At 51.4% G+C, this 24,444-nt stretch overlaps 1 protein-coding gene across 3 annotated transcripts in view; it reads right to left on the reverse strand.

Annotated features, from left to right (window-relative positions):
- The window catches only part of RNF40 (ring finger protein 40), a 35,937-nt gene that overhangs the window by 695 nt on the left and 10,798 nt on the right, over positions 1-24,444 (reverse strand). The window contains exons 2-18 of one of the 3 annotated variants that reach the window (XM_044303083.1): positions 17,566-17,762; positions 17,318-17,485; positions 16,226-16,373; positions 7,366-7,593; positions 7,173-7,291; positions 6,817-6,963; positions 6,658-6,732; positions 6,102-6,221; positions 5,851-6,030; positions 5,635-5,770; positions 5,464-5,555; positions 4,877-5,217; positions 2,119-2,236; positions 1,891-2,040; positions 1,596-1,808; positions 1,400-1,525; positions 1,180-1,320 (exon numbers count right to left, since the gene is read on the reverse strand). In XM_044303083.1, coding sequence (XP_044159018.1) covers positions 1,180-1,320; positions 1,400-1,525; positions 1,596-1,808; positions 1,891-2,040; positions 2,119-2,236; positions 4,877-5,217; positions 5,464-5,555; positions 5,635-5,770; positions 5,851-6,030; positions 6,102-6,221; positions 6,658-6,732; positions 6,817-6,963; positions 7,173-7,291; positions 7,366-7,593; positions 16,226-16,373; positions 17,318-17,485; positions 17,566-17,697 — 2,634 coding nt within the window. In that variant the 5' untranslated portion in view covers positions 17,698-17,762. Of the gene's footprint in view, positions 1-1,179; positions 1,321-1,399; positions 1,526-1,595; positions 1,809-1,890; positions 2,041-2,118; positions 2,237-4,876; positions 5,218-5,433; positions 5,556-5,634; positions 5,771-5,850; positions 6,031-6,101; positions 6,222-6,657; positions 6,733-6,816; positions 6,964-7,172; positions 7,292-7,365; positions 7,594-16,225; positions 16,374-17,317; positions 17,486-17,565; positions 17,763-24,444 lie in introns of all 3 variants that reach the window. The other 2 variants (XM_044303082.1, XM_044303081.1) reach the window with 2 other exon arrangements.

Consider the following 24,444-nt stretch of genomic DNA (forward strand, 5'->3'; position numbering starts at 1 on the left):
AGAGGGGCGGGAGGAACGCGGGACATGGGCAGAGGGGCGGGAGGAATGCGGGACATGGGCAGAGGGGCGGGAGGAACGCGGGACATGGGCAGAGGGGCGGGAGGAACGCGGGACATGGGCAGAGGGGCGGGAGGAATGCGGGACATGGGCAGAGGGGCGGGAGGAACGCGGGACATGGGCAGAGGGGCGGGAGGAACGCGGGACATGGGCAGAGGGGCGGGAGGAACGCGGGACATGGGAAGAGGGGCGGGAGGAACGCGGGACATGGGCAGGAGGAATGCAGGACATGGGCAGAGGGGCAGGAGGAATGCAGGACATGGGCAGGAGGAATGCAGGACATGGGCAGGAGGAATACAGGACATGGGCAGGAGGAATGCAGGACATGGGCAGGAGGAATGCAGGACATGGGCAGGAGGAATGCAGGACATGGGCAGGAGGAATGCAGGACATCAGTAGAGGAACAGGAGGATCGTGGGACATCAGTAGAGGGGCAGCAGGAATGCAGGACATGGGCAGAGGGGCAGCAGGAATGCAGGACATGGGCAGAGGGGCAGGAGGAACGCGGGACATGGGCAGGAGGAATGCAGGACATGGGCAGGAGGAATGCAGGACATGGGCAGGAGGAATGCAGGACATGGGCAGAGGGGCAGGAGGAATGCAGGACATCAGTAGAGGGACAGGAGGATCGTGGGACATCAGTAGAGGGACAGGAGGAATGCAGGACATGGGCAGGGGGGCAGGAGGAATGCAGGACATCAGTAGAGGGGCAGGAGGAATGCAGGACATGGGCAGAGGGGCAGGAGGATCGTGGGACATCAGTAGAGGGGTAGGAGGATCGTGGGACATCAGCAGAGGGGCAGGAGGAATGCAGGACATCAGCAGAGGGGCAGGAGGATCGTGGGACATCAGTAGAGGGGCAGGAGGATCGTGGGACATCAGTAGAGGGGCAGGAGGATCGTGGGACATCAGTAGAGGGGCAGGAGGATCGTGGGACATCAGTAGAGGGGCAGGAGGATCGTGGGACATCAGTAGAGGGGCAGGAGGAATGCAGGACATCAGTAGAGGGGCAGGAGGAATGCAGGACATGGGCAGAGGGGCAGGAGGATCGTGGGACATCAGCAGAGGGGCAGGAAGATCGTGGGACATCAGTAGAGGGGCAGGAGGATCGTGGGACTTTACCTGTGCTCTCTTTAGGCTGAATGACTCCTTTTCCTTGGCGGAGCGGTTGTCAGACACAAAGCTCTGCGTGTCACGTAGCGTGCTGACTATGTGTTCCAGCTGAACCTTCAAGTCCTCTGCCAGCTGGGCCGCTTCCACTGCCTATGATAACAGTGCAGGAACAGTAACAAGAATATTCTTTCCCAGACCTTCTACCCCTGAAGTCTCTGGTGTCCCTCACCTTCCTCTTCTGGATCTCCAGCGCCTGTATCCTGAGGGTCAGCTCCTTCTCTATGGTGGCCAGCGATGTGTGCAGAACCCGCTCTCGCTCCTCTAGCTTCTGGACCTGCAACAGCTGGGCGTCCACCTGTCACGGAAGAAGCCATGAGACACAGCACTGCTCCAGGAGATCCCCCAGAGCACAGCACAGCTATTACCTGTGTCTTCAGGCCCTGCACCTGCTCCGCCAGCTCCTCCTTTTCCTCTCGCAGCAGTTTGTGAATCTGATTTGATTTTATCCGCTCAGACATGAGCTTGAAGTTTGCATCATCTTTTTCTCGCAGTTGCTGCATCAGGCGGATGTTCTGCTCCTGCATGTCTTCAAACGCCTGTCCAGTCACGTCCATTTCGGACAACAAAGCCTCCTCCTCCTGCACAGGAAGAATGCAGAGCCGCATGGTCAGACAGGACACCTGCGGACATCCTCACACACATCACTGGACTTCCACTTTCCTGTTTGGTGGCGCTGAGTTTCCGCTGTAAATGGTCAATTTGCTCCTCTGCCAGTTTAATCTTCCGTAAGGCTTCCTCGTCAGCCAGCTTCTTCCGCTCTCTCCGATCCTTTTCTTCAAGAGCCTGAACCCGTAATCGCAGCTCCTCCACCTAACAGAAACAAAGTGTAAGACACAATGCCGGATATGAGGCGCAGCCCCCCCGTGTTGCAGCACATCGCGCACACACCTCGGCTTTGGTCTTCCTCTCAGCTGCCATTAGCTGCACTTTGTCCCTTTGTTCCTTGGGGGCAGATTTGTACATATCAAGGAGCAGTTTCATTTCCTTCTGGCTCTCCTGGGCCTTCCTACAGGGAAGAGAGCAAATGAGGTATTTACAGGAGGCACTTAGAGGCGGCGGTGTGAGACAGGTGTGTAGTCAGAGGTCAGGATGAGAGGCGCGGTTAAGCACCGGAAGGGAGGGGAGAGGCGGGTCAGCACTGGAAGGGAGGGGAGAGGCGGGGTTAAGCACTGGAAGGGAGGGGAGAGGCAGGGTTAAGCACTGGAAGGGAGGGGAGAGGCGGGGTAAGCACTGGAAGGGAGGGGAGAGGCGGGGTTAAGCACTGGAAGGGAGGGGAGAGGCGGGTCAGCACCGGAAGGGAGAGGCGAGGTTAAACACTGGAAGGGAGGGGAGAGGCGAGTCAGCACCGGAAGAGAGGGGAGAGGCGAGTCAGCACCGGAAGGGAGGGGAGAGGCGGGTCAGCACCGGAAGGGAGGGGAGAGGCGGGTCAGCACCGGAAGGGAGGGGAGAGGCGGGTCAGCACCGGAAGGGAGGGGAGAGGCGGGTCAGCACCGGAAGGGAGGGGAGAGGCGGGTCAGCACCGGAAGGGAGGGGAGAGGCGGGTCAGCACCGGAAGGGAGGGGAGAGGCGGGTAAGCACAGGAAGGGAGGGGAGAGGCGGGTAAGCACAGGAAGGGAGGGGAGAGGCGGGTAAGCACTGGAAAGGAGGGGAGAGGCGGGTCAGCACCGGAAGGGAGGGGAGAGGCGGGTCAGCACCGGAAGGGAGGGGAGAGGCGCGTCAGCACAGGAAGGGAGGGGAGAGGCGGGTCAGCACCGGAAGGGAGGGGAGAGGCGGGTCAGCACCGGAAGGGAGGGGAGAGGCGGGTAAGCACAGGAAGGGAGGGGAGAGGTGGGTAAGCACAGGAAGGGAGGGGAGAGGCGCGTCAGCACAGGAAGGGAGGGGAGAGGCGGGTCAGCACAGGAAGGGAGGGGAAAGGCGCGTCAGCACCGGAAGGGAGAGGGGAGGCGGGTAAGCAAAGTCAGGAGAGACAGGAGGGGAGAGATGGGTAAGTACAAGAAGGGAGGAGAGAGGCGGGTACATAAAAGAATGGAGGGGAGAGGTGGGTAAGCAGTAAGAGTAAGGGAGGGGAGAGGCAGGTAAAACCCAGGAAGGGAGGGAAGGGGAAGCAGATTAGGAGGCAGGTAAGCAAGCTGGGAAGCCTTCATGTAGATGGCCCTGTAGTTATCGTCCCTTTACACGGGACAACGATCTAGCAGATTGTTGGGAAGGAAACGTTCCTTTCCGACAATCTACTTATTGCTAGCAGAGGAGACACATTTACATGCTTCAATCTCCTCCTCAGTATGGGGAGCAGTGATCACTAATGCCATCGCTCGTCCCCATACAGAAGCGTTCCTTCCTGACAATCGTCTACTCGTCAGTGGAGGAGATACATTTACATGCAGGGATCTCCTCCACAGTATGGGGAGCAGTGATCACTAATGACATCTCTCGTCCCCATACAGAAGCGGTCCTTCCTGACAATCGTCTACTCGTCAGTGGAGGAGACACATTTACATGCAGCGATCTCCTCCACAGTATAGGGAGCAGTGATCACTAATGACATCTCTCGTCCCCATACAGAAGCGTTCCTTCCTGACAATCGTCTACTCGTCAGTGGAGGAGATACATTTACATGCAGGGATCTCCTCCACAGTACAGGGAGCAGTGATCACTAATGCCATCGCTCATCCCCATACAGAAGCGTTCCTTCCTGACAATCGTCTACTCGTCAGTGGAGGAGATACATTTACATGCAGGGATCTCCTCCACAGTATGGGGAGCAGTGATCACTAATGACATCTCTCGTCCCCATACAGAAGCGTTCCTTCCTGACAATCGTCTACTCGTCAGTGGAGGAGATACATTTACATGCAGGGATCTCCTCCACAGTATAGGGAGCAGTGATCACTAATGCCATCGCTCATCCCCATACAGAAGCGTTCCTTCCTGACAATCGTCTACTCGTCAGTGGAGGAGATACATTTACATGCAGGGATCTCCTCCACAGTATGGGGAGCAGTGATCACTAATGACATCTCTCGTCCTCATACAGAAGCGTTCCTTCCTGACAATCGTCTACTCGTCAGTGGAGGAGATACATTTACATGCAGGGATCTCCTCCACAGTATAGGGAGCAGTGATCACTAATGCCATCGCTCATCCCCATACAGAAGCGTTCCTTCCTGACAATCGTCTACTCGTCAGTGGAGGAGATACATTTACATGCAGGGATCTCCTCCACAGTATGGGGAGCAGTGATCACTAATGACATCTCTCGTCCCCATACAGAAGCGGTCCTTCCTGACAATCGTCTACTCGTCAGTGGAGGAGACACATTTACATGCAGCGATCTCCTCCACAGTATGGGGAGCAGTGATCGCTAATGCCATCGCTCATCCTCATACTTTCTTGTTGTTTCCCGGCAGCAGATAGTTTACGCAGCATGCTCTGCGACCGGGAAATGAGGATCTCTTGTGCTGCACAAAAGATACAATTACCAGATGAACGAGAGTTTTGCTGCTTCACAGGGTAATCGGCAGTGTAATAATTTACACCGCCAGATGACCGCTTACGAGAGTTACTAGTAACGCTGGTTAGCGATGATCCTTTAAATTGTCGGCCCGTGTAAAGGGGCCATCACACCCCAGAGTAACGTCTCTCGTACTTGAGTTCTGCCCGGAGCTGTTTTAGGATGTCCGAGTCCTTCCTCTTTGTGTCTTCGCCCTTCTGCTTGTCTCTCTCCCGTTCTCGCTCCTTCTCACGTTCCTTCTCGCGCTCCCGTTCTAATTCTCGCTCCCGCGTCTTGCTCCGTTCCAGCTCTTTTTTCTGCTCGTCTTCTTCTTTCTTCACCTCTGGGGTGGTCGGCATTTCAGGGTCTCGTGCCACAACCACAGGAGGCTCTTTCTTCACGTCGGCTGCTGCGGGTTCTTCTTCTTTAATGGCTGGAGTGGTGACTTCAGCGCTGGATAGTGTAGACGCGGGACACTGGGGGGCTTGTAGACGCATCTAGTAGAAGGGAGAGGGAAGAAGTCATGGGCTGCACCCCTTAGACTGTTGACCTGAAAGATACTGGTGAAATGTGATGGACACGTGTCAAGCCAATGCGTCCTGGACAATGCACAGGTCAGATAAGAGCCTGATGAGGAGATCACCATGTTTTGTCTCCAGACACTTTCACTCCCCATCCTTCTGCTCACTCATGTCATGGACTACCTCCCTCACCTTGCTCACCTCTCCTTGGGCATCTCGCACCTTTCGCTTGTATCGCTGGACATCACCCTTCAGCTGGTGGTTGTGGTTCTGAAGACTTCCAATCAGATGACGCATTTCACGATTAATAGGACCTAAAAGGAGAGAAGTCCCATCCATGAGAAGTCCCTGACCATCCACCATGTGCCCGGAACTTCTCATGCTCTCGGTTACCTGCTTGTTCGTTGGCAGCCAGATTCTGCTCAAATTCAATCCTCAGCATCTCGTACTCCTTTCGCACCTGTGCAAGCGTGTCCTCTAGCTGAATCACCTCCGTGCGCAGCTTCTTCTGGACAGACAGCTCTTCACTCTAGGCAAGACATGTGGTGGTCATAAGGACAGATGGTAGGAATGTGCTGTGTAATTATGCCCACCAAGAATGACCCCCACCTCCATGCGCTCAATATGCCGTAGGTGGCTGTTCTTCGTGCTGAGGAGAAGAGCTCGCGCCTCATCTAGCTGAGTTTTCACTTGAAGGGACTCATTATACAGGAGTGAGAACTGGGACTGCAGACAGCGGAAGTCCTGCGTGCTCCTCACTGCCTCCTCTGGGAGGGTTCGCAGATCCAGCTGGAAGAAGAGAAGCTCAGGCCAAAGCTCTGGAGACCCTTGCCCTCCAGCCATTATTCTTCTCTACATACCTTCAGCTTCTCCTTGAGGCGGACAGCAGCCTGCAGCTCATTCTGCAGCTTCTCCAGCTCATACATGCGACTGTTGGCCAGTTCCTGGTTTTGTTCTAGCTCTGCGTTCAGCATTTCAAACTGGGCAAAGAGAAAATGAAGAACTCAACAGCAGAGAAGACCCAAGATGTGAGGCAGGAGAGTCACGGGCGCATTACCAGACCCCAGACGTGAGGCAGGAGAGTCACGGGCGCATTACCAGACCCCAGACGTGAGGCAGGAGAGTCACAGGTGCATTACCAGACCCGAGACGTGAGGCAGGAGAGTCTCGGGTGCATTACCAGACCCGAGACGTGAGGCAGGAGAGTCACGGGTGCATTACCAGACCCCAGACGTGAGGCAGGAGAGTCACGGGCGCATTACCAGACCCCAGACGTGAGGCAGGAGAGTCACAGGTGCATTACCAGACCCGAGACGTGAGGCAGGAGAGTCTCGGGTGCATTACCAGACCCGAGGCAGGAGAGTCACAGGTGCATTACCAGACCCCAGACGTGAGGCAGGAGAGTCAAGAGATTACCTTCTGCACAGTCAGCGTTGTCTGTCCTCCCTGGAAACTCCCAGAGCTTCCCGAAATGTGAGATCCTGAATTTAGCTAGGGGAGAAAAGAAAGAGCAGATGTGACGAGAGAAGAGAGAAATCCAAGTGTGACCGGGGCACAGTGACATGGTGCCCATACCTGCTCTAGGGCCTCTGCAAGGTGACGGTTAAGTTTCTGCTCGTGTTTGCGCAGCTTCTCTATGTCCCACTGCAGATCCTCAATACTTCGCTCCATCTCAGACACTTTGGTTTCGGATGATGTGACTCGGTCTTGTAGTTCATGATGCTGGGGGCAGATATGATAGAGAAGCACATCACACATATGATGGGAGGCAGGGAGCAGCCTTGTCTGACACTTGATCTCGGGTAAGACATGGAGGCTGTGGGAACGCTCTGACAGTCATAGATCTAAGTGAGAACCTGCTCAGAAGAGCAGGAATAATGGAGAACAGCTCCTCAGTCCTCTGACTGCTCCGGGATCTCCAGGTCACTTACTTGTAAGGAGATGCGATGGTGCTTCTCCTGCAGGATGGTGGCCAGGTCCTGGAGCTTGTGATTCTCGCTGAACAGATCCTTGTTCAGAGTGCGAGATGTCTCATCCATCTGTTCACAGTCTACAAGGGACACGATAAGACAGTCACTCCACACCATCCCGTCCCACAAGCCTCTCTGTTCTTCTTGCACTTACCAGCAGTGTGCAGGCGCTCGCACAGCGCCTGCACCCGGCCATGCAGCTTGTTGGAGGTTTCCAGGATGCACGAAACGGCTCGCTTGCTGAACTCCATGCGTTCCTGCAGCTGCAGCTCAATCTCCTCGGTGGTGCTGCAGGCCAGCGTAGCCAGAAAGGTAAGAGAGGATTCTGGGAGAACAGCGGGAGGAGCGGGTGCTGGAGGAGCAGCTGGAGGCGTGGAGGAATCTGCAGGAAGGAGACAATGTCTTTAGGGGCAGTTTTGAGCACCATGGAGTTTTTATATCAGGTGTGACTGTGGCGGGCATCGCCCCTTGGAGGGGCACTGTGGAGGGCATCGCCCCTTGGAGGGGCACTGTGGGGGGCATCGCCCCTTGGAGGGGCACTGTGGGGGGCATCGCCCCTTGGAGGGGCACTGTGGGGGGCATCGCCCCTTGGAGGGGCACTGTGGGGGGCATCGCCCCTTGGAGGGGCACTGTGGGAGACAGCGCCCCTGGAGGGGCACTGTGGGGGACAGCGCCCCTGGAGGGGCACTGTGGGGGACATCCCCCCTGTTTTTAACTCATTGGTGGCCAGTGCGGCCGCCCCCCCCCCCCTCCCTCCGATGGTATATTCTAACATAGAGGCGTTCCCATGGTGATGGGGACGCTTCAAGTTAAAATATACCATCGCGTTGGAGAAAACTCTGATCTGATGGTATATTAATAGGGACTCCTGACTTTACATTGAAAGTCAATGGGGACGGATCCGTTTGCAATTGCACCATATTGTGTCAACGTCAAACGGATCCGTCCCCATTGACTTTCAATGTAAGTCTGGACGGATCCATTTGGCTCCGCACGGTTAGGTGGACACGAAAATGCTGCAAGCTGCGTTCAGGTGTCCGCCTGCTGAGCGGAACGGAGGCCAAACTCTGCCAGACTGATCCGCATCCACTCAGAATGCATCGGGGCCGTACAGATCCATTCGGGGCCGCTTGTGACAGCCTTCAAACGGAACTCACAAGCGGAGCCCCGAACCCTAGTGTGAAAGTAGCCTAATTGGATAGTGTGGGTGAAAGTATACCATCTAGATTGGCGAATACATAAATGCATGAATTACTTGATCATCTCCATATTGAGATGTGGTCTTAGGATATTCTGAGGCTTCATTCTACCTGCAGAAGAATCAAGACTCATAATCTAGCAAAGCATTAAATAATTGCTTATATGTACAGTACAGACCAAAAGTTTGGACGCACCTTCTCATTCAAAGAGTTTTCTTTATTTTCATGACTATGACAATTGTAGATTCGCACTGAAGGCATCAAAACTATGAATTATCACATGTGGAATTATATACATAACAAACAAGTGTGAAACAACTGAAAATATGTCATATTCTAGGTTCTTCACAGTAGCCACCTTTTGCTTTGATTACTGCTTTGCACACTCTTGGCATTCTCTTGATGAGCTTCAAGAGGTAGTCACCTGAAATGGTCTTCCAACAGTCTTGAAGGAGTTCCCAGAGATGCTTAGCACTTGTTGGCCCTTTTGCCTTCACTCTGCGGACCAGCTCACCCCAAACCATCTCGATTGGGTTCAGGTCCGGTGACTGTGGAGGCCAGGTCATCTGGCGCAGCACCCCATCACTCTCCTTCATGGTCAAATAGCCCTTACACAGCCTGGAGGTGTGTTTGGGGTCATTGTCCTGTTGAAAAATAAATGATGGTCCAACTAAACGCAAACCGGATGGAATAGCATGCCGCTGCAAGATGCTGTGGTAGCCATGCTGGGTCAGTATGCCTTCAATTCTGAATAAATCCCCAACAGTGTCACCAGCAAAGCCCCCCCACACCATCACACCTCCTCCTCCATGCTTCACGGTGGGAACCAGGCATGTAGAGTCCATCCGGTCACCTTTTCTGCGTCGCACAAAGACACGGTGGTTGGAACTGTAACGGATCTCCTGGCACCCCGACCGGGTACCTCCGTCGATAGATGCTCCTAGTGCTTCCCGAGGACTCCAAGCACTCCACTTGACACAGTAAGCACTGCCGATCCCACGAACCACCGAAGCTTGGTTGCGGTCTCACCGTCTCCTACCCACCCTGGACCTACGACAAGGCTCCAGGCTCCAGTGGGTGAACCTCTCCTAAAACCAGAGAGCAGGAACAGCTCTTACAAGAGCTAGGAGTTATGCCAGGGGAGTATAGCAAATCTTCAGCGTATAGCAATTACCCAGTTTTGATCAGTTATCCAAACACCAGCCTCAACTTGATGAAGGATAAAACAGGCACTCTTTATTGAGGGCTACCTGCCCGTATTTATGCAGGTCCCCATCTGGTGGACACGCCCCTAGGGGACCAGAAGGGAGACTGTGACACGGGACAGACATGCAGCAATTCAGGATACACAGACACAATACATCCCCACAATGCATCACGGTTTCCTCCTCTCTGCCCTGGAGACACCCGAGGAGCAATTCAATTATCTCTCAGGACAAAGGGAAATCGCCAATACACATGTGGAGACAACAGGACAGACATCACCATTTAAACACACAATGTCACAACCCTTACAGTAAACACAGACATTTAACACATCCCCAGATAGCTCAAGTCACCCTCGGGTCTGTCGTGCTCAGCCATCCAGGGGGAATGTTGAATGACATGCCACCTTAGGGCCTGGTAAGCGTCCTCTAGCCAAAGCTCCTTACATACCAGGTTCTGGAGCTCTGTTACCCAGTCATCCAGGGGCTGCTCTCCCAAGAGACCCATCCGCATCGCCACACGCTTCTGTAGCCGCTGCTCATAACTGGGGAGACTCTCACCTCACCGCCGCTGGGCATTTTCCAGGGCATCATACCATACTTCCTTTCTGTCTGCATCCCTGTAGTCTGCGGCTGCCTCCTCCTCCTCGTCATAGAACACTGTCCGAAGACTAGCCGATTCCATCCTGCTGTAGCCAGGGGCGCTGTACGGATACTAGCGTTGCCCTCAATATACTCCACAAACGGTGTCTCCGGGCTGCTTCTCCTCACACTAGGACGCCATCCCACTGCTTGCCACCAAATGTAATGGATCTCCTGGCACCCCGACCAGGTACCTCCGTCGATAGATGCTCCTAGTGCTTCCCGAGGACTCCAAGCACTCCACTTGACACCGTACGCATTACGCACTACAGACCCCACGAAACGCCGAAGCTTGGTTGAGGTCTCACTGTCTCCTACCCACCCTGGACCTACGACAAGGCTCCAGGCTCCAGTGGGTGAACCTCTCCTAAAACCAGAGAGCAGGAACAGCTCTTACAAGAGCTAGTAGTTATGCCAGGGAAGTATAGCAAATCTTCAGCGTATAGCAATCCCCCAGTTTTGATCAGTTATCCAAACACCAGCCTCAGCATGATGAAGGATAAAACAGGAACACTTTATTGAGGGCTACCCGACCGTATTTATGCAGGTCCCCACCTGGTGGACACGCCCCCAGGGGACCAGAATGGAGACTGCGACACACCGAACAGATACAACACATCCCCACAATGCATCATGGTTTCCTCCTCTCTGCCCTGGAGACACCCGAGGAGCAATCCAATTATCTCTCAGGACAAAGGGAAATCACCAATACACATGTGGGGACAACAGGACAGAAATCACCATTTAAACACACAATGTAACAACCCTTACAGTAAACACAGACATTTAACATATCCCCAGATAGCTCAAGTCTGAGTGCATATTATTAGGTGAATGGCACTCAGACTACTCAAATACACTAAAATCAGCTATCTGGGTACCCCCACATAACAAAATACAATTCCAAAGACAGATTTAAGCTGTGCGGCCAGCCTGTCTTCTCCTTCAAAGTTAGTATGGGCCATAATCCTGAGGCAAGAGGCTGGCAACCAGCCCCCTCCAAAACCCAGTGGCGAGGTTGGTTTCGTCACAGGAACCAAAGATTTCAAATTTGGACTCATCAGACCAAAGCACAGATTTCCACTGGTCTAATGTCCATTCCTTGTGTTCTTTAGCCCAAACAAGTCACTTCTGCTTGTTGCCTGTCCTTAGCAGTGGTTTCCTAGCAGATCTTCTACCATGAAGGCCTGATTCACACAGTCTCCTCCTAACAGTTGTTCTAGAGATGTGTCTGCTGCTAGAACTCTGGGTGGCATTGACCTGGTCTCTAATCTGAGCTGCTGTTAACCTGCGATTTCTGAGGCTGGTGACTCGGATGAACTTCTCCTCCGCAGCAGAGGTGACTCTTGGTCTTCCTTTCCTGGGGCGGTCCGCATGTCAGCCAGTTTCTTTGTAGCGCTTGATGGTTTTTGTGACTGCACTTGGGGACACTTTCAAAGTTTTCCCAATTTTCCGGACTGACTGACCTTCATTTCTTAAAGTAATGATGGCCACTCGTTTTCCTTTACTTAGCTGCTTTTTTCTTGCCATAATACAAATTCTAACAGTCTATTCAGTAGGACTATCAGCTGTGTCTCCACCTGACTTCTCCACAACGCAACTGATGGTCCCAACCCCATTTATAAGGCAAGAAATCCCACTTATTACACCTGACAGGGCACACCTGTGAAGTGAAGACCATTTCAGGTGACTACCTCTTGGAGCTCATCAAGAGAATGCCAAGAGTGTGCAAAGCAGTAATCAAAGCAAAAGGCGGCTACTGTGAAGAACCTAGAATATGACATATTTTCAGTTGTTTCACACTTGTTTGTTATGTATATAATTCCACATGTGATAATTCATAGTTTTGATGCCTTCAGTGTGAAAAAGAAAACTCTTTGAATGAGAAGGTGTGTCCAAACTTTTGGTCTGTACTGTATATATATATATATATATATATATATTTTGATAGAACATTCTTTGCCAAGCTAAGTGATGGATTCCCACAGAAAAGACTTGTTTCAAGTCCTTCCCATGTAAGATATGGTCTAGCAAAGATCCTAGATCCCTGTTATATGTCTTAATGGTCTTACCAAAGTCATATGTGTAAAAATAGTCCAGGATGGGGCGGAAGGACACAGTTATCTCTTCTAAGTTATATCCATGGATGGATTTGCCCATCTTGAAGTCATGTGACGTGTAGTTGGTTAGAGGGGGGTGGAATGTATTTAGCCTTCCATATTGAGGTCTAGGATTACACATGCCCATCCTGATATCATAGAAGTGATGTATATAAATTATGTTCCTATTTGATATCCAGTGCGGAGGGGCTAGCAGTGCACCTGCTGTACAGTACTACAGTGTGGAGGGGCTAGCAGTGCACCGGCTGTACAGTATTACAGTGTGGAGGGGCTAGCAGTGCACCTGCTGTACAGTACTACAGTGCGGAGGGGCTAGCAGTGCACCTGCTGTACAGTACTACAGTGTGGAGGGGCTAGCAGTGCACCGGCTGTACAGTATTACAGTGCGGAGGGGCTAGCAGTGCACCTGCTGTACAGTACTACAGTGTGGAGGGGCTAGCAGTGCACCGGCTGTACTGTACTGCAGTGTGGAGGGGCTAGCAGTGCACCTGCTGTACAGTACTACAGTGTGGAGGGGCTAGCAGTGCACCGGCTGTACTGTACTGCAGTGTGGAGGGGCTAGCAGTGCACCTGCTGTACAGTATTACAGTGCGGAGGGGCTAGCAGTGCACCGGCTGTACTGTACTGCAGTGTGGAGGGGCTAGCAGTGCACCGGCTGTACTGTACTGCAGTGTGGAGGGGCTAGCAGTGCACCGGCTGTACTGTACTGCAGTGTGGAGGGGCTAGCAGTGCACCGGCTGTACTGTACTGCAGTGTGGAGGGGCTAGCAGTGCACCTGCTGTACAGTACTACAGTGCGGAGGGACTAGCAGTGCACCGGCTGTACTGTACTGCAGTGTGGAGGGGCTAGCAGTGCACCGGCTGTACTGTACTGCAGTGTGGAGGGGCTAGCAGTGCACCTGCTGTACAGTACGGCAGTGTGGAGGGGCTAGCAGTGCACCTGCTGTACAGTACTACAGTGCGGAGGGGCTAGCAGTGCACCGGCTGTACTGTACTGCAGTGTGGAGGGGCTAGCAGTGCACCGGCTGTACAGTACTACAGTGCGGAGGGGCTAGCAGTGCACCGGCTGTACTGTACTGCAGTGTGGAGGGGCTAGCAGTGCACCTGCTGTACAGTACTGCAGTGCGGAGGGGCTAGCTGTGGGCCTGCTGTACTGTACCCCGGTGTGGAGGGGCTGGCAGTTCGCCTTCTGTAGTGTACTGCAGTGTGGAGGGGCTGGCAGTTCGCCTGCTGTACTGTACTGCAGTGTGGGGGGCTGGCAGTGCGCCTGCTGTACTGTAGTGTGGAGGGGCTAGCAGTGCACTGGCTGTACTGCAGTGTGGAGGGGCTAGCAGTGCACCAGCTGTACTGTACTGCAGTGTGGAGGGGCTAGCAGTGCACCTGCTGTACTGTACTGCAGTGTGGGGGGGGGCTGGCAGTGCGCCTGCTGTACTGTACTGCAGTGTGGAGGGGCTGGCAGTGCGCCTGCTGTACTGTACTGCAGTGTGGAGGGGCTAGCAGTGCGCCTGCTGTACAGTACTACAGTGCGGAGGGGCTAGCAGTGCGCCTGCTGTACTGTACTGCAGTGTGGAGGGGCTAGCAGTGCGCCTGCTGTACAGTACTACAGTGCGGAGGGGCTAGCAGTGCGCCTGCTGTACTGTACTGCAGTGTGGAGGGGCTGGCAGTTCGCCTGCTGTACAGTACGGCAGTGTGGAGGGGCTAGCAGTGCACCTGCTGTACAGTACTACAGTGCGGAGGGGCTAGCAGTGCACCGGCTGTACTGTACTGCAGTGTGGAGGGGCTAGCAGTGCACCGGCTGTACTGTACTGCAGTGTGGAGGGGCTAGCAGTGCACCGGCTGTACTGTACTGCAGTGTGGAGGGGCTAGCAGTGCACCTGCTGTACAGTACTGCAGTGCGGAGGGGCTAGCTGTGGGCCTGCTGTACTGTACCCCGGTGTGGAGGGGCTGGCAGTTCGCCTTCTGTAGTGTACTGCAGTGTGGAGGGGCTGGCAGTTCGCCTGCTGTACTGTACTGCAGTGTGGGGGGCTGGCAGTGCGCCTGCTGTACTGTAGTGTGGAGGGGCTAGCAGTGCACTGGCTGTACTGCAGTGTGGAGGGGCTAGCAGTGCACCAGCTGTACTGTACTGCAGTGTGGAGGGGCTAGCAGTGCACCTGCTGTACTGTACTGCAGTGTGGGGGGGGGGCTGGCAGTGCGCCTGCTGTACTGTACTGCAGTGTGGAGGGGCTGGCAGTGCGCCTGCTGTACTGTACTGCAGTGTGGAGGGGCTAGCAGTGCGCCTGCTGTACAGTACTACAGTGCGGAGGGGCTAGCAGTGCGCCTGCTGTACTGTACTGCAGTGTGGAGGGGCTAGCAGTGCGCCTGCTGTACAGTACTACAGTGCGGAGGGGCTAGCAGTGCGCCTGCTGTACTGTACTGCAGTGTGGAGGGGCTGGCAGTTCGCCTGCTGTACTGTACTGCAGTGTGGAGGGGCTAGCAGTGCGCCTGCTGTACAGTACTACAGTGCGGAGGGGCTAGCAGTGCGCCTGCTGTACTGTACTGCAGTGTGGAGGGGCTAGCAGTGCGCCTGCTGTACAGTACTACAGTGCGGAGGGGCTAGCAGTGCGCCTGCTGTACTGTACTGCAGTGTGGAGGGGCTGGCAGTTCGCCTGCTGTACTGTACTGCAGTGTGGAGGGGCTAGCAGTGCGCCTGCTGTACAGTACTACAGTGCGGAGGGGCTAGCAGTGCGCCTGCTGTACTGTACTGCAGTGTGGAGGGGCTGGCAGTTCGCCTGCTGTACTGTACTGCAGTGTGGAGGGGCTGGCAGTGCGCCTGCTGTACTGTACTGCAGTGAGGAGGGGCTAGCAGTGCGCCTGCTGTACAGTACTACAGTGCGGAGGGGCTGGCAGTTCGCCTGCTGTACTGTACTGCAGTGTGGAGGGGCTGGCAGTGCGCCTGCTGTACTGTACTGCAGTGAGGAGGGGCTAGCAGTGCGCCTGCTGTACAGTACTACAGTGCGGAGGGGCTGGCAGTGGGCCTGCTGTACTGTACTGCAGTGTGGAGGGGCTGGCAGTTCGCCTGCTGTACTGTACTGCAGTGTGGAGGGGCTAGCAGTGCACCGGCTGTACTGCAGTGTGGAGGGGCTAGCAGTGCACTGTAACCTTACATATAAGTAGAACTTGTTGGAGATGCCAGTAGTGAGGCACACAGTGGAAGCAGTGCACTGGCACACAGTCCTCGTATATGGTTCCTATCTGTTATATTCAGAGAGGAGCCAGAGATAACCCCACTGCACTTTATGGCTCTGCTCTCTACCTCTCTGTGTCCTGTCCATCCTCTGCAGTACTCTCCGCCTGTCACCGGGCAGGCTCTGTATCTGTCAGTGTGCTGCCCACCGCACCTCACTCTGTAAGCAGATGTAGGCAGCGCTCCAAGCCTCCACTTCTCCTTAGATACATGCAGAGGTTCTGCTATTGCAGCCTCTGCTGAGGTCGGGAACCCTAAAAGCCTCAACCCCATCTACAGAATCCATTCCTGAACAGGATTTTATGACTTCCCCTCGATCTCTCTGCAGAAGCACGCCCAGCGCCAGCCACAGGAGCCACGTCAAGTGGAGCGCACCTAACTGCACCAATGTGGGAGCTCCCCATCCCAGCACTGCGCAGGAGAGCAGTGAAACACCAGAACTAGATGGTGAAGATGTCTCCTGCCCTCCACCAGGGTCATGCAATCATATCTGAACCCCCCTGTACTGTAACCCCCAGAAACTGGAGGCTAGGTCAACAGGACATCATTGGCTCCACCCAAGGTGATCATAGGAAGATAGCGCCCCCCCAGTGATCTGATCTCAGTCCTCAGCTGGGCACCCCTACCTTTATTGTCAGTGACCTCGGTGAGTGGCTCCTCTGCAGCCTCTGTGTTAGTGGCATTGTCCGTGCCCTCAGGTGGCACATCAGCAGTGTTTTGGCCACTTGGCTCCGAGTCATAGCGCTTCAACAGCAGCTGCACATTCTCCTCCAGCTAGAAACATGGAGAGAACCAGAAGCTCAGGCAGGATGTAAGGTGAAACATCAAAAGTGGAGGAGAGGCGGACATTCTGGATGCCCGATTTCAAATATGTACCCAGCCCACGTTAGGGTCTGGCAACACGGTGATCTAGTCTTTTGACACAGAAGGGCCCAGCGACATTCGATGTATTGGATTTCAATGGTGTCGCAGTGCGACGTGCCAGAAGGTTGCGACAGCGGCAGAAAAATCCCAACTTGGAGGGATTTTGCAGCATGTAGAACGTTCTATAGAAATACCATTGAAATTCACACACACACACACACACACACACCTGTCAGCACTGGACGTGACCTCCTCAATGTCCCCCCACCTCTTCTATCAGCACTGGACAGGACCTCTTCAATGGCACCCCACCACTTCTACCAGCACTGGACGTGACCTCCTGAGTGTCGTTCCCCCCCCCCCCCCACTTCTGTCCGCACTGGACGTAACCTCCTCAATGTCCCCACCTCTTCTACCAGCACTGGACGTGACCTCCTCAATGTCCCCCGCCACTTCTGTCAGCACTGGACATGACCTCCTCAATGTCCCCCGCCACTTCTGTCAGCAATGGACATGACCTCTTCAATGTCCCCACCTCTTCTACCAGCACTGGACGTAACCTCCTCAATGTCCCCTGCCACTTCTGTCAGCAATGGACATGACCTCTTCAATGTCCCCCCCACCCACTTCTGTCAGCACTGGATGTGACCTCCTCAATGCCCCGACCTCCCCCCCCCCCCCCCCCCCCAACACACACACACACTTCTGTCAGCACTGGACGGGACCTCCTCAATGTCCCCACCTCTTCTACCAGCACTGGACGTGACCTCCTCAATGTCCGCCCCCTAACCCCCCCCCCTTCTGTCAGCACTGTGAATGACTTTCATCTTCACAACTCTGCTTGTTCTACTTACCCGACTCCAGTAGCTGTTGACTATGAGAAGTGTGGCATCATCGGTGGCTTGCCGTTTCTCCAGCTTCTCTATCTTCTCCCGAAGCTCGTCCTCCACACCCTGACGCTGCTCCAGCCGTTCGGCTAGTTTTTTGTTTTTAAATTGTAAAACTTTCATGTCCATTTCCTCCTGTAGAACAAAACAGTGATGAGGCGGTGAGACAGTACGGAGAGTAACGACTATGATCCCCAAACCCGCATTACACTGACCGTGGAGCAGATGCCACCCAAGCGGATGGGTTCAATAAGCGTGGTTGGAGTCTTCTCTTCATGGTTGGGCTTCTTCTCAGGAGGACCTGATGCCCCATCCCCAGATGCTCTCTTGCTACCAGAACCAGACATATTGGACTCGATGACAGTAACATCAGAAAATAAGACGTCTATTCACTGAGCAAAATGTCTCAAATCTAAAAATGGTGAAAAGAAGGCGATTAGTGAACCGGACGTCCCTTCTCCTCACCACCCGCGTCTCCACAATACTACTGCCTGCTACACAAGACGTAGGACCGGGCCAGACGTCATACAATTATTACTTATACATGGTCCTCCCGGCTCAGGACGTTATGTTATTAGTTATACATGGTCCTCCTGGCTCAGGATGCTATGTTATTAGTTATACATGGTCCTCCCGGCTCAGGATGCTATGTTATTAGATATACATGGTCCTCCCGGCTCAGGACGTTATGTTATTAGTTATACATGGTCCTCCCGGCTCAGGATGCTATGTTATTAGATATACATGGTCCTCCCCGGCTCAGGACGTTATGTTATTAGTTATACATGGTGTCACGATCCCTACTCAATAGGTCACATCACTGGTGTGAATTATACTAGTGCGCTCGTCAAGTTACCACAGACATCCCCCACCTATTCTAGATGACGGAATTACGCTAACTTACTCCCCTAGATTCTAACACCACAATAGCTGCCACCACCTCTACTATAAGGCAATAGGGGCCTATACTCAGATACCCTCTATACTATAAGGTAATAGGGGCCGATACTCAGATATCCTCTATACTATAAGGCAATAGGAGCCGATACTCAGATATCCTCTATACTATAAGGTAATAGGAGCCGATACTCGGATATCCTCTATACTATAAGGCAATAGGGGCCTATACTCAGATATCCTCTATACTATAAGGCAATAGGGGCCTAGACTCAGATATCCTCTATACTATAAGGTAATAGGGGCCGATACTCGGATATCCTCTATACTATAAGGCAATAGGGGCCTATACTCAGATATCCTCTATACTATAAGGTAATAGGGGCCGATACTCAGATATCCTCTATACTATAAGGCAATAGGGGCCTATACTCAGATATCCTCTATACTATAAGGTAATAGGGGCCTAGACTCAGATATCCCCTATACTATAAGGTAATAGGGGCCGATACTCGGATATCCTCTATACTATAAGGCAATAGGGGCCTATACTCAGATATCCCCTATACTATAAGGAAATAGGGGCCGATACTCGGATATCCTCTATACTATAAGGTAATAGGGGCCTAGACTCAGATATCCCCTATACTATAAGGTAATAGGGGCCGATACTCGGATATCCTCTATACTATAAGGCAATAGGGGCCTATACTCAGATATCCCCTATACTATAAGGTAATAGGGGCCGATACTCGGATATCCTCTATACTATAAGGTAATAGGGGCCTAGACTCAGATATCCCCTATACTATAAGGTAATAGGGGCCGATACTCGGATATCCTCTATACTATAAGGCAATAGGGGCCTATACTCAGATATCCCCTATACTATAAGGCAATAGGGGCCGATACTCAGATAACCTCTATACTATAAGGCAATAGGGGCCTAGACTCAGATATCCCCTATACTATAAGGTAATAGGGGCCTAGACTCAGATATCCTCTATACTATAAGGTAATAGGGGCCTAGACTCAGATATCCCCTATACTATAAGGCAATAGGGGCCTATACTCAGATATCCTCTATACTATAAGGCAATAGGGGCCTATACTCAGATATCCCCTATACTATAAGGCAATAGGGGCCGATACTCAGATAACCTCTATACTATAAGGCAATAGGGGCCTATACTCAGATATCCTCTATACTATAAGGCAATAGGGGCCTAGACTCAGATATCCCCTATACTATAAGGTAATAGGGGCCTAGACTCAGATATCCTCTATACTATAAGGTAATAGGGGCCTAGACTCAGATATCCTCTATACTATAAGGCAATAGGGGCCTATACTCAGATATCCCCTATACTATAAGGCAATAGGGGCCTAGACTCAGATATCCTCTATACTATAAGGCAATAGGGGCCTAGACTCAGATATCCCCTATACTATAAGGTAATAGGGGCCTAGACTCAGATATCCTCTATACTATAAGGTAATAGGGGCCTAGACTCAGATATCCTCTATACTATAAGGCAATAGGGGCCTATACTCAGATATCCTCTATACTATAAGGTAATAGGGGCCTAGACTCAGATATCCTCTATACTATAAGGCAATAGGGGCCTAGACTCAGATATCCTCTATACTATAAGGCAATAGGGGCCTAGACTCAGATATCCCCTATACTATAAGGTAATAGGGGCCTAGACTCAGATATCCTCTATACTATAAGGTAATAGGGGCCTAGACTCAGATATCCTCTATACTATAAGGCAATAGGGGCCTATACTCAGATATCCCCTATACTATAAGGCAATAGGGGCCTAGACTCAGATATCCTCTATACTATAAGGCAATAGGGGCCTAGACTCAGATATCCCCTATACTATAAGGTAATAGGGGCCTAGACTCAGATATCCTCTATACTATAAGGTAATAGGGGCCTAGACTCAGATATCCCCTATACTATGCCAGAACCCTCTCTGTGGGCACCCGAACCCTGAAAAAAGTCTATGCTGTACCAATATGCCTTAGACTTTTCATGCCATTCATCAGCGCAGGGGGCGCACTATGAACAGCGCAGGGGGGCGCACTATGAACAGCGCAGGGGGGCGCACTATGAACAGCGCAGGGGGGCGCACTATGAACAGCGCAGGGGGGCGCACTATGAACAGCGCAGGGGGGCGCACTATGAACAGCGCAGGGGGGCGCACTATGAACAGCGCAGGGGGGCGCACTATGAACAGCGCAGGGGGGCGCACTATGAACAGCGCAGGGGGGCGCACTATGAACAGCGCAGGGGGCGCACTATGAACAGCGCAGGCAGCGCACTGAATGTAGGCCGGCTGTTATAGCTAAATGATAAATTACATTGAAGATATACTATACTAGACTGTGGTATTCAGGGTAAATTGCCGTGTCAGCACTTCTCGATAAATAAGTGGGTTTTGGGTTGCAGTTTGGGCTCTTGGTCTCTAAAAGGTTCCAAATCACTGCCCTATACTATAAGGTAATAGGGGCCTATACTCAGATATCCTCTATACTATAAGGTAATAGGGGCCTAGACTCAGATATCCCCTATACTATAAGGTAATAGGGGCCTATACTCAGATATCCTCTATACTATAAGGTAATAGGGGCCTAGACTCAGATATCCTCTATACTATAAGGTAATAGGGGCCTATACTCGGATATCCTCTATACTATAAGGTAATAGGGGCATATACTCAGATGCCTTATAGAATAGGCCACTATTACCTTATAGTATAGGGCAGTGATGGCTAACCTTGGCACTCCAGCTGTGGTAAAACTACAACTCCCAAGATGCCCCCCTTGCTTGGCTGTTCTCAGAACTCTATAGAAATAAATGGAGCATGCTGGGAGTTGTAGTTTCACCACAGCTGGAGTGCCAAGGTTAGCCATCACTGGTATAGGGGATATCTGAGTATAGGCCCCTATTGCCTTATAGTATAGGGGATATCTGAGTCTAGGCCCCTATTGCCTTATAGTATAGAGGATATCTGAGTATAGGCCCCTATTACCTTATAGTATAGGGGATATCTGGGTATAGGTCGCTATTACCTTATAGTATAGAGGATATCCGAGTATAGGCCCCTATTGCCTTATAGTATAGGGGATATCTGAGTATAGGCCCCTATTGCCTTATAGTATAGAGGATATCTGAGTATAGGCCCCTATTGCCTTATAGTATAGGGGATATCTGAGTCTATGCCCCTATTACCTTATAGTATAGAGGATATCTGAGTCTAGGCCCCTATTGCCTTATAGTATAGGGGATATCTGAGTCTAGGCCCCTATTTCCTTATAGTATAGAGGATATCTGAGTCTAGGCCCCTATTGCCTTATAGTATAGGGGATATCTGAGTATAGGCCCCTATTGCCTTATAGTATAGGGGATATCTGAGTATAGGCCCCTATTGCCTTATAGTATAGAGGATATCTGAGTCTAGGCCCCTATTGCCTTATAGTATAGAGGATATCTGAGTCTAGGCCCCTATTACCTTATAGTATAGAGGATATCTGAGTCTAGGCCCCTATTGCCTTATAGTATAGAGGATATCTGAGTCTAGGCCCCTATTACCTTATAGTATAGGGGATATCTGAGTCTAGGCCCCTATTACCTTATAGTATAGAGGATATCTGAGTCTAGGCCCCTATTGCCTTATAGTATAGGGGATATCTGAGTATAGGCCCCTATTGCCTTATAGTATAGGGGATATCTGAGTCTAGGCCCCTATTTCCTTATAGTATAGAGGATATCTGAGTCTAGGCCCCTATTACCTTATAGTATAGAGGATATCTGAGTCTAGGCCCCTATTAGCTTATAGTATAGAGGATATCTGAGTCTAGGCCCCTATTACCTTATAGTATAGGGGATATCTGAGTATAGGCCCCTATTTCCTTATAGTATAGAGGATATCTGAGTATAGGCCCCTATTTCCTTATAGTATAGGGGATATCTGAGTATAGGCCCCTATTGCCTTATAGTATAGGGGATATCTGAGTATAGGCCCCTATTGCCTTATAGTATAGGGGATATCTGAGTATAGGCCCCTATTTCCTTATAGTATAGAGGATATCTGAGTCTAGGCCCCTATTGCCTTATAGTATAGGGGATATCTGAGTATAGGCCCCTATTGCCTTATAGTATGGGGGGATATCTGAGTCTAGGCCCCTATTTCCTTATAGTATAGAGGATATCTGAGTATAGGCCCCTATTTCCTTATAGTATAGAGGATATCTGAGTCTAGGCCCCTATTGCCTTATAGTATAGGGGATATCTGAGTATAGGCCCCTATTGCCTTATAGTATAGGGGATATCTGAGTATAGGCTCCTATTACCTTATAGTATAGGGGATATCTGAGTATAGGCCCCTATTGCCTTATAGTATAGGGGATATCTGAGTCTAGGCCCCTATTACCTTATAGTATAGAGGATATCTGAGTATAGGCCCCTATTTCCTTATAGTATAGAGGATATCTGAGTATAGGCCCCTATTTCCTTATAGTATAGGGGATATCTGAGTATAGGCCCCTATTGCCTTATAGTATAGGGGATATCTGAGTCTAGGCCCCTATTACCTTATAGTATAGAGGATATCTGAGTCTAGGCCCCTATTACCTTTATAGTATAGAGGATATCCGAGTCTAGGCCCCTATTACCTTATAGTATAGAGGATATCCGAGTATAGGCCCCTATTACCTTATAGTATAGGGGGATATCTGAGTATAGGCCCCTATTGCCTTATAGTATAGAGGATATCTGAGTCTAGGCCCCTATTACCTTATAGTATAGAGGATATCTGAGTCTAGGCCCCTATTACCTTATAGTATAGAGGATATCTGAGTATAGGCCCCTATTGCCTTATAGTATAGAGGATATCTGAGTCTAGGCCCCTATTACCTTATAGTATAGAGGATATCCGAGTATAGGCCCCTATTACCTTATAGTATAGAGGATATCTGAGTCTAGGCCCCTATTACCTTATAGTATAGAGGATATCTGAGTCTAGGCCCCTATTACCTTATAGTATAGAGGATATCTGAGTCTAGGCCCCTATTACCTTATAGTATAGAGGATATCTGAGTCTAGGCCCCTATTACCTTATAGTATAGAGGATATCTGAGTCTAGGCCCCTATTACCTTATAGTATAGGGGATATCTGAGTATAGGCCCCTATTACCTTATAGTATAGAGGATATCTGAGTATAGGCCCCTATTACCTTATAGTATAGAGGATATCTGAGTCTAGGCCCCTATTACCTTATAGTATAGGGGATATCTGAGTATAGGCCCCTATTACCTTATAGTATAGGGGATATCTGAGTCTAGGCCCCTATTGCCTTATAGTATAGGGGATATCTGAGTATAGGCCCCTATTGCCTTATAGTATAGGGGATATCTGAGTCTAGGCCCCTATTGCCTTATAGTATAGAGGATATCTGAGTATAGGCCCCTATTTCCTTATAGTATAGGGGATATCTGAGTCTAGGCCCCTATTGCCTTATAGTATAGAGGATATCTGAGTATAGGCCCCTATTACCTTATAGTATAGAGGATATCTGAGTCTAGGCCCCTATTACCTTATAGTATAGAGGATATCTGAGTATAGGCCCCTATTGCCTTATAGTATAGAGGATATCTGAGTATAGGCCCCTATTACCTTATAGTATAGGGGATAGGTGATCATAGGAAGATAGGACGCTGTTATTAGATATACATGGTCCTCCCCAGCTCAGGACGCTGTTATTAGATATACATGGTCCTCCCCGGCTCAGGATGCTGTGTTATTAGTTATACATGGTCCTCCCCGGCTCAGGACGCTGTGTTATTAGTTATACATGGTCCTCCCCTGCTCAGGACGCTGTGTTATTAGTTATACATGGTCCTCCCCTGCTCAGGACGCAATGTTATTAGTTATACATGGTCCTCCCCGGCCCAGGACGCTATGTTATTAGTTATACATGGTCCTCTCCGGCTCAGGACGCTGTTATTAGTTATACATGGTCCTCCCCGGGTCAGGACGCTGTTATTAGATATACATGGTCCTCCCCGGCTCAGGACGCTGCTATTAGATATACATGGTCCTCCCCGGCTCAGGACGCTGTTATTAGATATACATGGTCCTCCCGGATCAGGACGCTGTTATTAGTTATACCTGGTCCTCCCCGGC

The sequence above is a fragment of the Bufo gargarizans genome, chromosome 8, assembly GCF_014858855.1.
Source record: "Bufo gargarizans isolate SCDJY-AF-19 chromosome 8, ASM1485885v1, whole genome shotgun sequence".
In the NCBI taxonomy this organism is placed as follows: Eukaryota; Metazoa; Chordata; class Amphibia; order Anura; family Bufonidae; genus Bufo; species Bufo gargarizans.